The 14909-nt window shown below is 38.0% G+C and overlaps 3 protein-coding genes across 3 annotated transcripts; 2 read left to right on the forward strand and 1 right to left on the reverse strand.

Moving 5' to 3' along the window:
- The first annotated feature begins 453 nt into the window (after positions 1-453).
- Positions 454-4736, forward strand: LOC116030854 (protein CHUP1, chloroplastic). The gene is made up of 6 exons (XM_031273206.1): positions 454-1969; positions 2345-2476; positions 2566-2747; positions 2881-2992; positions 4221-4355; positions 4464-4736. The coding sequence occupies exons 1-6, from the start codon at positions 716-718 to the stop codon at positions 4596-4598; spliced, it is 1950 nt and encodes a 649-aa protein (XP_031129066.1). The 5' UTR covers positions 454-715; the 3' UTR covers positions 4599-4736.
- A 1077-nt stretch (positions 4737-5813) lies between these two features.
- On the forward strand, positions 5814-10452 carry LOC116029482. The gene is made up of 5 exons (XM_031271526.1): positions 5814-6134; positions 6251-6327; positions 9008-9119; positions 9654-9800; positions 10244-10452. The coding sequence occupies exons 1-4, from the start codon at positions 5866-5868 to the stop codon at positions 9781-9783; spliced, it is 588 nt and encodes a 195-aa protein (XP_031127386.1). The 5' UTR covers positions 5814-5865; the 3' UTR covers positions 9784-9800; positions 10244-10452.
- Positions 10453-10534: 82 nt separating this feature from the next.
- Positions 10535-14669, reverse strand: LOC116029481 (protein trichome birefringence-like 38). Its single transcript, XM_031271525.1, has 5 exons — positions 14316-14669; positions 13714-13885; positions 11820-11995; positions 11171-11329; positions 10535-11098 (listed from the first exon to the last, which is right to left on the reverse strand). The coding sequence occupies exons 1-5, from the start codon at positions 14603-14605 to the stop codon at positions 10813-10815; spliced, it is 1083 nt and encodes a 360-aa protein (XP_031127385.1). The 5' UTR covers positions 14606-14669; the 3' UTR covers positions 10535-10812.
- Between the last annotated feature and the right edge of the window lie 240 nt (positions 14670-14909).

Raw genomic sequence — 14909 nt, forward strand, 5'->3', positions numbered from 1 at the left:
CTGTTCATAATTACTTTATCAACATATTGAACAAGCATAAAGAGTCAATACTGCCCATTAAAATTTAAACTCATTACCTCTCATTTAGAAAAATAATTTCATACCACTGATCATAATGTCATTCACAAATTCTACTATTATTATATAATAGTCTGCAAATTACCAAATAGATAAATTGTATGAAAAAATTATGTCACAAATTCGATAGAGATGGTATTAATAAAAATAAAACTTGTGATATTTTACTACAAAAATTATGCTTCATTCGGTCACTAACTTTATATATATATGTAAGATTATTGTATTTATTAGTCTTAATTGTTACTCAATAGTAAATCACTAAATCTTATAAAAAATGGTTTCCAAAAAAAAAAATCTTATAAAAATTGGAAATAAAGAGTGGAAAGTGGAGAGTGGTTTTTATACGATGATTTAATATGGGAGTAAATTTTATCAGACCGGATCCAAGAAAGAAGACCGTTCCTCGACATCCGTGTTCTCACAGAGTCGTGTCTCTTTCTCTCTCTAAACTCAAAACTCAAAACTCAAAACTCAAAACACTTTTCTTCACAGAAATCCCCCAGAGACCTCCATTGTTACAGTCTGAGAGGACAGCGACTAACATTCTAGAGAGAGAGAGAGAGAGAGAGAGAGAGGTGAAGTGAAGTGTGAAACTAACCCTGAGTTGGGTGTGTTGTTCGTATTACATGCAACCATGGTAGCTGGGAAAGTTAAAGTGGCAATGGGGTTGCAGAAGTCGCCGGCGAACCCCAAACCGCCGAAGCCAGATGCGTCGCCGAAGCCGCATACTCCTTCTCCGAGCTCCGCCAAGCAACCGCAGAAGGGCGCAGTCTTCTCGCGCTCCTTCGGCGTTTACTTTCCGCGTTCCTCCGCCCAGGTCCAGCCCCGCCCGCCGGACGTCACCGAGCTGCTCCGCTTAGTCGAAGAGTTGCGAGATAGAGAGTACCGGTTGAAGACCGAGCTTCTCGAGCAGAAACTCCTCAGAGAATCGGTGGCCATAGTCCCGGTTCTGGAGAACCAGATTTCTGTTAGGGATTCGGAACTGGAACGCTCACATAGAAAAGTCGAGTGTTTGGAGGCGGAGAACGAGAGGCTTAGACAGGAAGTTGAGGTTTTACACATGGAGCTTGTAAAGCAAAATGGCCGTTATGAAGACAAGTTAAAACGCATGGAGGCTGAGATTTTGGAGCTGAAAAAGGCGAATGATGAGTTAGCATCAGCTCAGAGACTTGTAGATGTGACTAATACGACTCACAAATCGGTGCTCACCAAGTGTTTGAGAAAATGCGCGACTCAACCGAGTTTCTCGCCGACGATTGACAACGTTAAGGGTGATAGTGAGAAGAGTAAGAAAGAGGAAGGATCCGTGGAAATGGCGATGGAGATCAGTGAAAAGCCGAGGCATTCTCGATCTAACTCCGAGGAAATGACAGATACATCGGAGAGTTTGATGAGCTTAAGATCCCGAGTTCCGCGGGTTCCTAAGCCGCCTCCGAGACCGTCTTCGTCTTTATTGTCTTCCTGTTCCTCGTCTTCTCTGCGTTCTTCTTGCTCTTCTCCTTCCTATGGATCTCTAACCGATTCCGCAAACCGTGCAATGGCGGAGATCACTCACATTCCGCCTCCTCCTCCACCTCCACCCATGGCGCAGGTAAAACCACCAGTTGCTCCCCCAGCACCTCCGCCGCCGCCGCCACCGCCGGCTCCTCCGTCCGCTAAGGTGGCAGCCGTGGCGGCGCCGCCGCCACCTCCTCCACCGCCCACGGGCTTAAAACCCGTGCCTGCAAAGGTAAGACGGGTGCCGGAGGTTGTGGAATTCTATCATTCCCTTATGCGGAGGGACTCCCGGCGTGAATCCGGAGGCTCTTGTGAGGCCCCTGCCCCGACCACGGCAACGGCCAAGGATATGATCGGGGAAATTGAGAACCGGTCTGCGCATTTACTCGCAGTAAGTTTTCTGCTCGCTTAATTATTACCTTAATTACTGCATTTATCACTGGGCTTTTTTAATTTTTACACTCTGTCCATGAAAACTGACCCATCTTGCTGTCATCATAGGCTACCCTGTACCCTACTACACATTTTCTTGGAATTTTGGTAGTGGTCTTACAAGATAAGACAGCGTCTAGATTCGAAATCCAAATGCTTAAATTGTAGTAGGACATGTCTGTATTGCTGAGTAGGATGACAGTAACCCCAAACATTTTGGTTACATTTAGTACACAACTAGCATTCATTAGAAACTTAGGGGGTCATAGGATGGAACATTCAATTAATTTTTGATCACTGTTTTTTTTTTTTTTTTTAATCTTCTGAATTACAGATCAAGACAGATGTAGAAACACAAGGGGATTTCATTAGATTCTTAATCAAAGAAGTCGAGAGTGCTGCATTCACAGACATTGAGGATGTTGTGCTTTTTGTTAAATGGCTTGATGATGAGCTCTCTTACCTGGTAGGAAAAAAATTATCTTTTGCATTTTGGGTTATTCGGAGATGGATTCTTTAGTATTATGGTCTGAATGGGTAAATTTTAAACTATAGGTTGATGAAAGGGCAGTGTTAAAACACTTTGACTGGCCTGAGCATAAGGCCGATGCTATGAGGGAAGCCGCATTTGGGTATTGTGATCTAAAGAAGATTGAATCTGAGGCGTCTTTGTTCCGTGATGATCCTAGACAACCTTGTGGTCCAGCTCTTAAAAAAATGCAGGCCTTGTTTGAAAAGTATGATTTCCCAATTGCATCATCATCCACATTGCCATTGTTTGTTTGTAAACTATCAAAGAATGAATCTTTAAAGAAAATATGTAGCACTTTATATTCTAACAATATATTCTCATTGGTGTCAATTTGGCAGATTAGAGCACGGTGTTTATAATCTGTCAAGAATGAGGGAATCTGCTACCGGGAGATACAAATTGTTTCAAATTCCTATGAATTGGATGCTGGATACAGGTTATGCTAGTCAGGTAAATACATTGCTGCTTCCTAACTTTTTTCACATTCCTGAGAGCTTTTCCAAGTAAACAAAGTGAAGGCATAAAGTTCTCTACAAGCACTGCAGTACTGTTTTTAAAACCTTTTGTTTAGCACAGGGGGTAGGTATAATTGAATTACCAGGAGTCAGGAACGATGATGGGATAACGAAAATTCTTAATCTGAAGCATTTACCTGTAATTAGGAGTTCATAACCGGATCTGAAAATGAATTTGGATATATGGTGTTTTAAATACAATAATTAGGGAGAGTGATATCAAATTTACTTAAAATAGTTAGGTGAATGTTGAACAACATCTCTTACTCCTAGGATTGAAAGAAAGTTAATGCCCAATGGTTATTTAATCGAGTGAAATTTTTTTTACATGTGTTGCAAAAGCAATGGAAACTGCGTGGACAGAGTCCACTAAATATTATACTAAGATTAGAGGTAACTAGATGACAAAAGTATGAAAATATGTTGCCCGATTATACTATATACCCCATACCCTGTATGCGCACATGTGAAGTCTCAAATCTCTAAACCCAATTTGGTTGTCTGCTCTCCTTTTCATGTTTCGTCTAGTAGTGAGAAAAAGAAGAATCAGATTCTTCAGGTTGACCTTTTAATAAAACATTGTGTATTTAAATTTTAATATTGTCACACTAAGATAGCTTTTGTATATTTTAATGATATAATTACCTGAAACTTCATTGTTTGCCTGTCTTACAAGGAGCAGAGTAAATAACTGGTAGAAGAAAGAACCTTCCTCTTTGCATAAATATATTTAGCCATGAACTGTAACCTTTATCATTGTTTTCTACTCCGTATTAAATAATGATTGGGATCTTGACCAAATCTCGTGGAATATCTTTTTAATTGACTTGGGGAATGGAAGACAGTAAATGTGCCATGGATTCGGGTTAGAAGCCTTGATGATTGACCCTGTTTACATGTGTGTGCATTTAGCATACTGCCATGTGTATCCTCGCAAGATTCACAGGCGTCCTATGTTACAGTCTTCCTGTGGAATATGCGGTAGGGTGGGTGGGGGTATACAGTCTTCCTGTGGAATATTCAGGAGGGTGGGTGGGGGTGGGAGACGAGGGGGCCCCATATGCTGATATTTATAACTTCAATAATATATACTGTTCTGATTAAGAAATGACAGAGGTTCTTGTTGTAATGAACAATGGGGGTGTGTGTGTCCATTATTGCAGATCAAGCTGGCATCTGTTAAACTAGCCATGAAGTACATGAAGAGGGTTTCTGCAGAGCTTGAAATGGTTGGTGGTGGTCCAGAGGAAGAAGAGCTAATAGTTCAAGGTGTCAGATTTGCATTTAGAGTACACCAGGTAAAAAAAAAAAACAAAAAACGTAACCTTAAAACTATTACACCTACTCCATTTATGAACTCGCACGATTAGTTGACTGAATATGTTACACGTTGCTTTGATGATCAGTTTGCGGGTGGCTTTGATGTGGAAACGATGAGGGCGTTTCAAGAACTGAGAGACAAAGCGAGATCGTGCCACGAGCAGTGCCAAAACCAACAGCAGCAGCAGCACAGGACTCTGTGCAGATCTACAGCTTGCTAATCTCTAGCAAACCCAGGCTTGATTACTGCGATCCATTTTGTTGTAATTGTAAAGATAGAGAGAGAGAGATACCCATTCTAAGTTGTAATTCTGATTTATTGATTATTTATATATTATGTGAAAAAAGTTTATCCACTATCCCATGCTATACTATCTAATGAATAGACTGAAAATGGATGGACCATGGTCCATGGTCCCAATGACATGCAAAACCTGGTGCTTACGTAATATGCCTAATCTTGCTATCTCCCTTTTTAAGTATTCCATTCCACTCTAATCATTGGCACATGGAGTTGGTGACAATACCTTTCTGCCACCGAATTTTGTTGTATAATGTACAATAAACAGTGAACTAATAAAGGGATAACTACTCTGTTTAGTAGTTAGCTTACAAAGAATAAATTAATATTTTTTTGAAAGCAAAATAACAATTATTCATTCATATTAGCATCCACAAGGGACAATGAAGTGGTTGAGTGGAATTACAATTCATTCTTACTAAAGGCTCTATTAGAACTGTTTACAATTTAGGGAGATGATTAGTAGTGTTTAAAGGGTAACCCATTCCATATTCAAAGAAATAACCACCATAGCAAGTAAAAAAGAAAAGCTTAAACTAGACAAAAAAATCCCGCAAGAGTCCTTTACTGGTCTCCACTCAACAATTTCTCACCTCCCAACACCAATCAACACTTACCACTACGCAAAAAAATTATACAGAGTAGCTATTAGCAAATACGCAACTTTATCTCCTTATAGACCGCCGCACATTTTTGAGACATTGGGTGTTAAACTTAGCCTTTACCTTTATCGGCTTCCACTCAAGAATCTCCCAGTCACTAGGTGCTAGACTTGGCATTTACCGGCCTCCGCCCAACGATAGTCATTCTAAGGAACGGTAAACCATGAAGGACTTGAAGCGCATCCATCTCAACTTGTATGCAGTTTACATTCATATTTTTGAGCTAGTTAAGCGCTTCTCTACATATTTTTTTAATATAAAAAAGAAATTCTAAAAATTTTAAAAATTTTAAAGCAATTACAAAGATGAAGAAAGAAAATTTAATTGTAGATATAACACAAGCACCACCATTATTGTGAGATTAATCAATTTTTTTAATCCGAGTTTGATTTAAATTATAACATTAAATTTTTTATAATCAATTGTTTAAAAGTAAAGAATTCAAAAAAAAAGTATTAGGACGTAGGTCTTAGAAAGGGTAATTGGACACCGGCGGCGGCCACGACGACAGTAGCAAAAGTGAGGATGTTGTCTATTTGCTCAATCAAAAATCCCCAATTACCGCACTTCTTCCCCCGCTCACCTTCCTCAACTCTTCATTCTCTTCTCAAACTCCAACTCTCAGCTCCCCTGCTGAGCTTTAGTACAAACCAAACCCATCCCCTTTCCTCTTCACCTCGAATTCATCGCCACCTTGTTGCTATGGCCGCCGAGCATTCCACCGCTGCCTCTGTGCCCAATTCTTCAATGAAGCTCCTTTTTGTTGAAATGGGCGTTGGCTATGATCAACACGGGTATCTCTCCTCTCCTCTTGCTCTATCTATTGTATTTTTATGTGTACGCGCAAAATTTGAATGCAAAATGGAATGTTTGATTGAGCCCAGTTAAGTTAAAATCGTTGATGAAACAGGCAAGACATTACTTCAGCTGCAATGCGGGCTTGTAGGGATGCAATTTCTTCTAATTCAATCCCTGCATTCAGGAGAGGTGCTCTTCCTTTACCTTTACTTACTATTTCGTTTTATAGTAACCACAAGTATGATTTTTGCCTTTTGTTACTGCGCTTCATAAATCAACTTTTATACTTACCATAGAGCCTATAAAAGGTTTTTTTTTTTTTTTTAAAAGAAAGCAAATTCATTACTCCGAGGCCTCAGCCAAAAGTACATCAAGAACAAAGGGAGGAGGAATGAAATCCCATTCCCTGCAACCAGCGTTGAACACGGCGTCCCTAGCTAACAAATGGGCAACCGAATTCGCAGATCGCTTAACAAATCTAAAACTAATACTAGGGATAGTACTAGCTATTTCATGAATGTCTTTCACAATAAGATCAAATGAAGAATTATCGTTTGATTGCAATAGACCCTGCGCTACCAACTGGGAATCAAATTCCACCTGCACTGCCGTAACACCCTTCTCTTTCGCCCATCGGATTGCATCCCTGAGAGCCACAGCTTCAGCATTCTTGACAAGTAAAATTCCGGGTCTTTGTACTGATCTTGCTGCCACAAACTTACCATCAGAGTCTCTTAGCACACACCCACTGGTAGTAATCCTAGTTGAAGAGTTAAGGGCTGCATCAGAATTTAATTTCAACCACCCTGGGGGAGGCTTCTCCCATTTAGCAGTAACATTAGAGCCGGCAGCTGACACTGGGCATTGATGAATGCTTTGCCAGGCCATCAAAAAACCTTTAGCTTCCTCCAAGATACTCCCATGAGTTGCTTTGATCCCCTTCCATACTCTATTGTTCCTCTCCTTCCAAATGCTCCAAGCTACAGAAAAAAAGAGGCACAAGGAGGGTGTGTCCATGGTTGATAGAATGCGACTAATCCACTCGTGAAAGTTTTCATTGCCATGAACCCCAATATCACCAAAATCTCTCCAACAATTGTTGACATACTCACAGTGTAAGAAAAGGTGAGGCACTGATTCTTGCTGGTCAGGACAAAGGGAGCAACCATGATCAATGATAACTCTTCTAACCCTCACATTGTCCACTGTTGGAAGAATATTTGATAGGGCTTGCCATGCAAAAATTTTAATCTTTGGTGGGATAGGCAGATTCCATAATGTAGACCAGCCAAGATTATGAATATTAAAAAACTCCCCTCGCAGCTTCCTATAGGCACTCTTAACAGAGTAAATACCCTTCTCCTCTGCACTCCAAATGATTTTATCTGCATGGTTGCCAAAAGGGATTGGAATGCTCAGAATCCTTTCACTGTCCTCCTTTATGAAAATATCATTAATCAATTCCACGTCCCAGTTACAGAGCTGAGTGTCCATTAGGGAGTGAACAGTTGCATGTGCTATTTCCTCATACATAGGAGTTGACACGAAAGGAGACACACTGTTGGGTAGCCATGGGTCCTTCCAGACATTGATCGACAATCCATTGCCTACTCTCCACCTACAATTATTATTAATTAAGGATTGGGATTCGATAATACTTCTCCATACGAAAGACGGACTGCCACCCACATTAGCTTCACTGAAAGTTGATTTCGGGAAATATTTGGCTTTGAATAGTCTAGAAACCAAAGAATTCGGAAAGCGGATGAAGCGCCATGCTTGTTTTCCCAGTAAAGCTATGTTGAAGTCTCTTATCTTGCGAAATCCCATACCACCAACCGATTTTGGTCTGCAAAGATCATCCCAGTTCTTCCAATGGATGCCTTTTCCTTCCTCAAGCTGCCCCCTCCACCAAAATTTATTCAGAGCCAATTCAATCTTTTTGCAGAGATCAAGAGGGAGTAAGAATATACTCATGGCATAAGTGGGGATGGATTGAAGAACATTCTTTATCAAAATTTCCCTTCCAGCCCGAGATAAAAAGGTTTGTGTCTAGAATTTGCATTAGTATTAGAATATAGTTCTCTAGATTGGAGATTGGGCTCCCCAAGTTGGCCGAAGTGTGGAGATGGATCCCTTGTGTGCAGAGTCAACGAAAGGGATTGAAGGGGAGGCTGCTTGGGCGACTCACAATTTATCTCCTATGTTACGAACGAAAGTAAAGAGAGGATTTTTGAATATACTGTCTTATATTGTCATTTAGAAAAAGCCCTATAAATAGGTGCTAGAAGACTTCGAATATGAAACAAGTTACATATGCCTACCTATCTAAATCCCTAAGAGATCCAACGACTCTTGGGTAGGGGTTCTGGGAGGTTAGGATTAGTTTAGTGTAAGTTGGGAAACCTAATGTATCAATATATATAGTTCTGAATTTGGCTTGAAAAATTGTCTTCTGTAGGGGGATATGGGCTATAAAACGGATAAACAAGTTTATAAGCTAAGCATAATATTTGCAGCAGCATTGTGAATCACTGTCTTTGGAATTGCGAGTTGTGACTGAATTTAATGCCTCAAAAACATATTGAATTCATTTGAGTTGTGCACGTGTAGAATTTAAGTCTATGGTTTTGCACTTCTGGATAGACCTCAAACAAATTAAGTCCACTGAGGAATTCTTCAAAAAATTCACTATCAGTACTTTAGTTGTGGCATTTTCTAGCAAAATAGTATATTCAGACTAAAGTGGAATAGTGAATGTGACTAATGATATGCATATTAAGGTTGATGCACTTTGTAGAATGAAACTATTGTCTTTAAAGTTTGGTTTTATTCAAGAATGGGGCATAACTTCATGTGGTTGAAGCAGGATCAGTACCTGGTGTTACCTTTGATCAGATGAAGCTTGAGATTAAACTGGGAGTTCCACGGTCTCTCCAACACTTGCTAGATATTGAGAAGATCAAGTCTGTCTTTCCATAGTAAGTAAATGCTGTAATCATACCTCGTTTTACATCATTAGTCACCTAAATCTAATTCTTCTGTAATTAGTAAAGCATATACATAATGCTAAGCAAAACAATCAGATGTAAAAGCCAGTAATGCAAAGGGATACTGAATGCTAAGCACAATGTTGCTTCATAGAGGAAGTGCTAGGACTAATGAATGCTCCGTTTTTCTTTGTAGTTGGATATTTATAATGGCCTGCTGCTCTCTTCATCTGAAAAAAAATTGTTTTTCTAGGTGTTTATAAGCAACTATAATTCCCAAAAATAATGGGTACTAGCATAAGTCCTACCTTCTAATATCATTCTTGGGAAAATTGAAGAAACGTTTAAATAAGAAACAGACAATTTATAATGGATGGAAAGCAAATGAAAAATCAATACTAATGTTGATTCTGTCTCTAGTATTTCATCTGTGTGGTTGTTGACATATCTGTTCACGTAACCAATTCTTAAAATTCCAAAGTAACACTTGTTTGATGTTCCTTTTCATGATGTTTGATGACAAAGTGGAAAAATTACGAACATTGAAGTTGCTGATGGTGGACTAATATGCTCAAGTGGTGTACACGTTGAAGAGATGGGAGATAAAAATGATGACTGTTATATAGTAAATGCAGCTGTTTATGTTGGTTACTGATCTTTCTCATTTTGAAGGTCAGTTCTATACTTCTGTCCTATTTACTATGGCTGAATCAAATAAAATAAAATTCAACACCTTTCATTTCTATTTTCTTTTTCAATATTTCTTACAGATATTGAGTTTATGTTTGTGCTTTGTTTCCTTAATATATTACATAAAAGTTATTAGCACAAATACCTTGTTTGTTGATAATGCAATCAAATTAATTTCTTTTTCGTTAACTTTGGACTCTAGAAGATTCATTTATTAACTGTGTTAGAGGTATTCGGTTCTTTTCTTTTTACACTTCATATTGTCTTAGAGGAACTCGGTCCTTTTCTTTTCCCACTTTATATCGTGTTAGAGGAATTCAGGCCTTTTCTTTCACTTCATATTAATATCTACGTTGATAATGTGCTCAGACAACTAAGACTTAAAGAGATCTTTAAAGTGCTGTTTTATATTTTAATTTTCCCAGGCCTAAGTTGGTTATGCTGATCAGTTAAGAGACGGTGGCTTATTCTGTCCGAGAAATTTGCAGGGATCTCATATGCGTGTGGCAATAATTTTTGTATGGAGTCTAGGTGAAAGTAGCGGGATGCTTGTACACATCCTAAATTGGATCCTGTCTTGTGTTACATTTCTGGTGAAATAGAAATTGCACTCTTTGAGTTTCTATCCCCCAAAGTGTTTTTTTTTTTAAATCCACTGCAGTGCTCGGAAATATTCAGCCATTTACTTTGCACTTCATAGAAAAATCAACTTTGAGTTTTAAATTAACATGTGATTGTTTTATTTTAGACAGGTATATGATCAATGAGTTTACAGCAGAACCAGTGTCCAATAACTTTACAACCAATGCCTATGAGTGGAAACAGAACCTAACGAGAAACTATGATTTCAACTGTTTGTTCTTACAGAATTAATTCTTGTATATAAGCTGATCGAGGCCAGGGAGTTGACAGTGGCTGCTGTGAGGTCCCGATTGCTTTCCAGAACCTCCAGACACGCAGAGTTAACGGTGAGGAGAAGATTATCTTCACAGAACTAGAGAGCTGCATACAAAAGGTGGTTCCAGGTATCGGGGAGTCCAGGAAGGCACCAGTGGCTGCAATCCAGACCTGAATGATCCCCGCTGTAAGTTGATGGGTGGGCTTCTTTCCTTAACTGTGACAGAAACGTGATATCGAGAAGATAAACTGGTTTCTGGATCCTACTTAGGACTTTGCTAACAACAACAGCGGCTGCAGGTGCTCCTGCAGGATACGTCGATCCTTCTAGTGGCAGCTGCTCGCCGTTGCAGTTTTTGGTCGATGAACTCCAGTCCCTACCCCTGTGTTTGAGGAACCATGAGTATCCATTGACAAGTGAAACTCTTGATTATTTGAAATAGATAAGTGCTTACATGTAATGAGTGGGAGAAATTCCTTGGAAGAAGACTTTGGTCTTGGATGGATCAACATTGAGATCAACCCATCTTCCCCAAGTTGTTAAGCCTTTGTAGAATGCCACCAAACGGTCCATATCTTTGGTTACTTGAGAGCCATCTTGAACATAATCCCATCTGCCAAACAAAACCTCTAGTTTTTGAGTGATGAACGAAACCCACAACCATTACCTGAGGGTGTGCAATAGATAAATCATGTTTTGTGACTCTAACCGGCAAATGACTACAATGAAGTAAACTAGTGCAGGTTGCACATAACTGACCAGTTCAAACCTCTTGCTAATAAGCCGTTCCCACTAGGAATCGAACTTGTAACATTGTGGTTATCAAGTCAATAGGTGAGTGTGCAATAGATAAATCCTGTTTTGTGACTCTAACCAGCAAATGACTACAATGAGGTAAACTAGCGTAGGTTGTGCATAGCTGACTAATTCAAACCTCTTGATAATAGGTCTCTCCCACTAGGAGTTGAACTTGTAACATTGTGGTTATAAAGTCAATAGTCTGACCAATTTGGTTGGAGTTGCCGCAACAAAAACCCTACTTATTACACCAAATAGGGGTGTATAAAGATTTATGAATGCAAAGTGGGGGGAAAGGAACTCACGGCTGAGATTTTCCCTGGTGAGTCCACCAGTGCCAAGTGTTGAAGATGAGGACATCCATTCCTTTCCATCCATCACCTTGTTGTATGGAGTCCAGTTTCAATACCCTTCCTATATTTTCCTTTACTATATCCACCAAGTAAGTTGAATGGTAAAGATATATAGTTACTCCATAGTCCTGCAACATGTACATACAGATGATGCATATGAACAATTTTATGAGTAGAGAGCTTAAGAAACTTAAAATTGTGCGAGTGGGGAGTTCATAAATTTAAAATCTGTAATTATATTAAAGCATTTTGAAGTTTAAGAAATTACAAGATACTATTTTTTTTTAAAATCCTATTTTAGAATAGCAGGACTATATTTATGTATTCATTAAATTGTAAATTATAAAATCAATATATTACTCATATAAATATATGAATATATCCAATATTCCATTGCAAGAGTTTTAGATCTTTACATAAGCTTAAAGCATTAATTAGGGACAAAAACTAATTCAAATTAAATAAAAAAATTGTGTGAGACCGTCTCACGGATCACGGAAAGGTCCGTGAGACAAGTCGAGTCAAGATGAAAATGTAATACTAATCATGAATAAAGTGTTTAATATTTATATGAGAAAGTGTAATACTTTTTAAGAAAAATGTAATACTTTTACATTTTGATTTAAAAATATTATATTTTTCCTAATAAGCATCACATTTTCAAACATTTGCCAACATTACTTATAAGGTAAAGTGTAATACTTTGGATGAAAAATGTAATACTTTTATATCAAAATGTAAAAGTATTACATTTTACCTTATAAATAACAAACACTTTATTATTGATTAATATTACATTTTTCAGTATAAATCTTACATTTACATATTGACCGGACCGGATCTGACCTAATCGACAATTTCACACATGTGTTACTTTAAATTTAAAATATCTTATATTCTATAATTGATTTTCAAATATGATATGCTTTTGGTTAAGGCAAAAGTCAAATTTTGTAGACCAAGAAAACCGCATTGATTGGTTTTGGAATGTCCAAATCTATGTTCTTCATATTTTAATGATTGGTTGTACCAAGATAATATTATCTAATTAATTATTCATGTCCTTTAATCTTTGGTTGGATCAAGGCTGTCACACATGTTGCCACACCATTATATTGTCAAGTACCCAATGAGATGTGGTTCTATATTTTCAAAATATCACATCACTTAAAATTTTAATTACTCATCAAATTAAAACATTTTCAGAGGGAGAAAAAGACTAATTACTTGGAATTGAATATTAAATTTTTTTCTTTTTATTATATCTTTCTCCAATCTCTTTAGCGTCCTAAGATCTTTTTCTCGACTTTCTCAAAGCATCATTCTGTCACTATGCACTTCATACTGCCAGTCTAACAACATAATAATAAATTATTATCAACTAATTTAACTGCAAATTCCCAACAATTTTGTGTTTGTAATTTTTAAGAGATTCCTCTCAGGGGTAACAATATTTTCTTTTATTTTCTGTCTTATCAATTACTAATAAAAATATTAAAAATATTCTCTCGTCTTTCAAGAATGATGAGCCAACAGTAAACCATACCCAACATTCAAAACAAAAAGTTCTCATATGGCAAAATAAACTCTCTTTTTTTTTTTAGAAGGTAAAATAAACTTTTTAAAAATACACTGAAAAAGGAAAAATATTATATATCGTGCTAATTAGTATATGTGCCATTTGTATAAGCAATCCTATATGTAAAGACAATATTAGGTGCTGTAAAGACAAGAGGGAGAACTATACCAGTACTATTTAAAAATATTGTATCGTATGTAAAAGACACCGATCAAGACAGATACCTCGTAATTTTTCGTAATTTTAAGAAAAGGAAAAAAGACCAACCTGGAAGGTTACATAAGAAAGTGTTCCAGTCCTGGAATAGGAGGTCTTGGCATTGGGCACCGATTGGTGAATCATGCAAACCATAGACTCCCACATGTTGAGACTCAGTGAGTCACCCACATACATAATCTTCTTCCCCCTCCATCTCCTCAACAAATCCGCACCATCAAACCTACAATATGTATATTATTCAAAAAATATATATAATGACAACTCACTTAACCTGCAACTCCAATATTAAAATATACCATTTATAAGACTTTCACAATTCAATTATTAGATACACCGACATCATGTCTTATGCTCGTACAATATTCGTTATCTCCGCCACTATAAAATTCATAGTGCAGTAATTATTCAGCTGAATGATGTGTTTAGTCTTAACTAAAGACCAATCATAGTCTAAAAGACAAACTTTGATACCAATTCAAATTGAATGTTAAGTCTTAACTAAAAGTCTAATTAAGCTGATAGTTGGACTGCACATTTATGTTTATATGTTATGTGGTCAACAAATCCGAGGTGGGATGGGTTTGGGCAAGAATGGAGGGTTAAAATTAGAAGCTAAGGGAGGTGAGGATGGGATGAATAATATTGAGTACCTGGGCAAGTTGCAAGAATCAGGTTTCCAGGCGTATCTGAGGAACTGTTTATCAGGGCGCCCATATTTAATGCAATCGAATTCAGGGTCAATGAAGGGGCAGCTTGAGGATTGGTACAGAGGGTATGAGGCATCCACCACCCATCTCCCCTGAAACAGGTTGCACCCACCGCCGGCCGCCGCTCTCCGCCGCGCAATGATATGCCTGCTGGTGGCGTTATATGCCTCCGCCGTCGCGCCTCCCAACAAAAACAAGAACGCCGCTGAAATGATTAACACGCAAGTTGACATGACTTGCCCTTCTGTGCGTGCAGTGGGTTATGTTTTGGTACACAAAGTTGAAGATAAAGCCGACACTGCACAAGAAAATTTGCCTCTCATTTTACTACTATTTATATACACAACAAAATATATACAACCCTCGGCCCGGGCGGGGTTTAGTTAGTCAATCAAACCAAAGTACATCAATGCCCTCGCAACCCGGGGTTCAATACTGTGATCTGATCACCTATTTGAAATGGTAATAGAGATACATGATATCTGATTACTTAATAATATTATTATTATTATTATATTTTCTCTTTGCTAATTTAAA

The sequence above is a fragment of the Ipomoea triloba genome, chromosome 9 (assembly GCF_003576645.1).
Source record: "Ipomoea triloba cultivar NCNSP0323 chromosome 9, ASM357664v1".
NCBI lineage: Eukaryota > Viridiplantae > Streptophyta > Magnoliopsida > Solanales > Convolvulaceae > Ipomoea > Ipomoea triloba.

What these genes read in the sequence shown, in the direction of transcription:
- LOC116029481 (XM_031271525.1), bottom strand. Translation starts at nt 14,605, where the DNA reads ATGTCAACTTGCGTGTTAATCATTTCAGCGGCGTTCTTGTTTTTGTTG. An exon ending in TTTCTTATGTAACCTTCCAG is followed by an intron (nt 11,996 to 13,713) that starts GTTGGTCTTTTT and finishes TACATGTTGCAG; the next exon opens with GACTATGGAGTAACTATATA. An exon ending in CACCAGGGAAAATCTCAGCC is followed by an intron (nt 11,330 to 11,819) that starts GTGAGTTCCTTT and finishes TTTGTTTGGCAG; the next exon opens with ATGGGATTATGTTCAAGATG.
- LOC116029482 (XM_031271526.1), top strand. Translation starts at nt 5,866, where the DNA reads ATGTTGTCTATTTGCTCAATCAAAAATCCCCAATTACCGCACTTCTTC. An exon ending in GTTGGCTATGATCAACACGG is followed by an intron (nt 6,135 to 6,250) that starts GTATCTCTCCTC and finishes TTGATGAAACAG; the next exon opens with GCAAGACATTACTTCAGCTG. An exon ending in AATCCCTGCATTCAGGAGAG is followed by an intron (nt 6,328 to 9,007) that starts GTGCTCTTCCTT and finishes TGGTTGAAGCAG; the next exon opens with GATCAGTACCTGGTGTTACC.
- LOC116030854 (XM_031273206.1), top strand. Translation starts at nt 716, where the DNA reads ATGGTAGCTGGGAAAGTTAAAGTGGCAATGGGGTTGCAGAAGTCGCCG. An exon ending in ATACAGGTTATGCTAGTCAG is followed by an intron (nt 2,993 to 4,220) that starts GTAAATACATTG and finishes CCATTATTGCAG; the next exon opens with ATCAAGCTGGCATCTGTTAA. An exon ending in TTGCATTTAGAGTACACCAG is followed by an intron (nt 4,356 to 4,463) that starts GTAAAAAAAAAA and finishes TTTGATGATCAG; the next exon opens with TTTGCGGGTGGCTTTGATGT.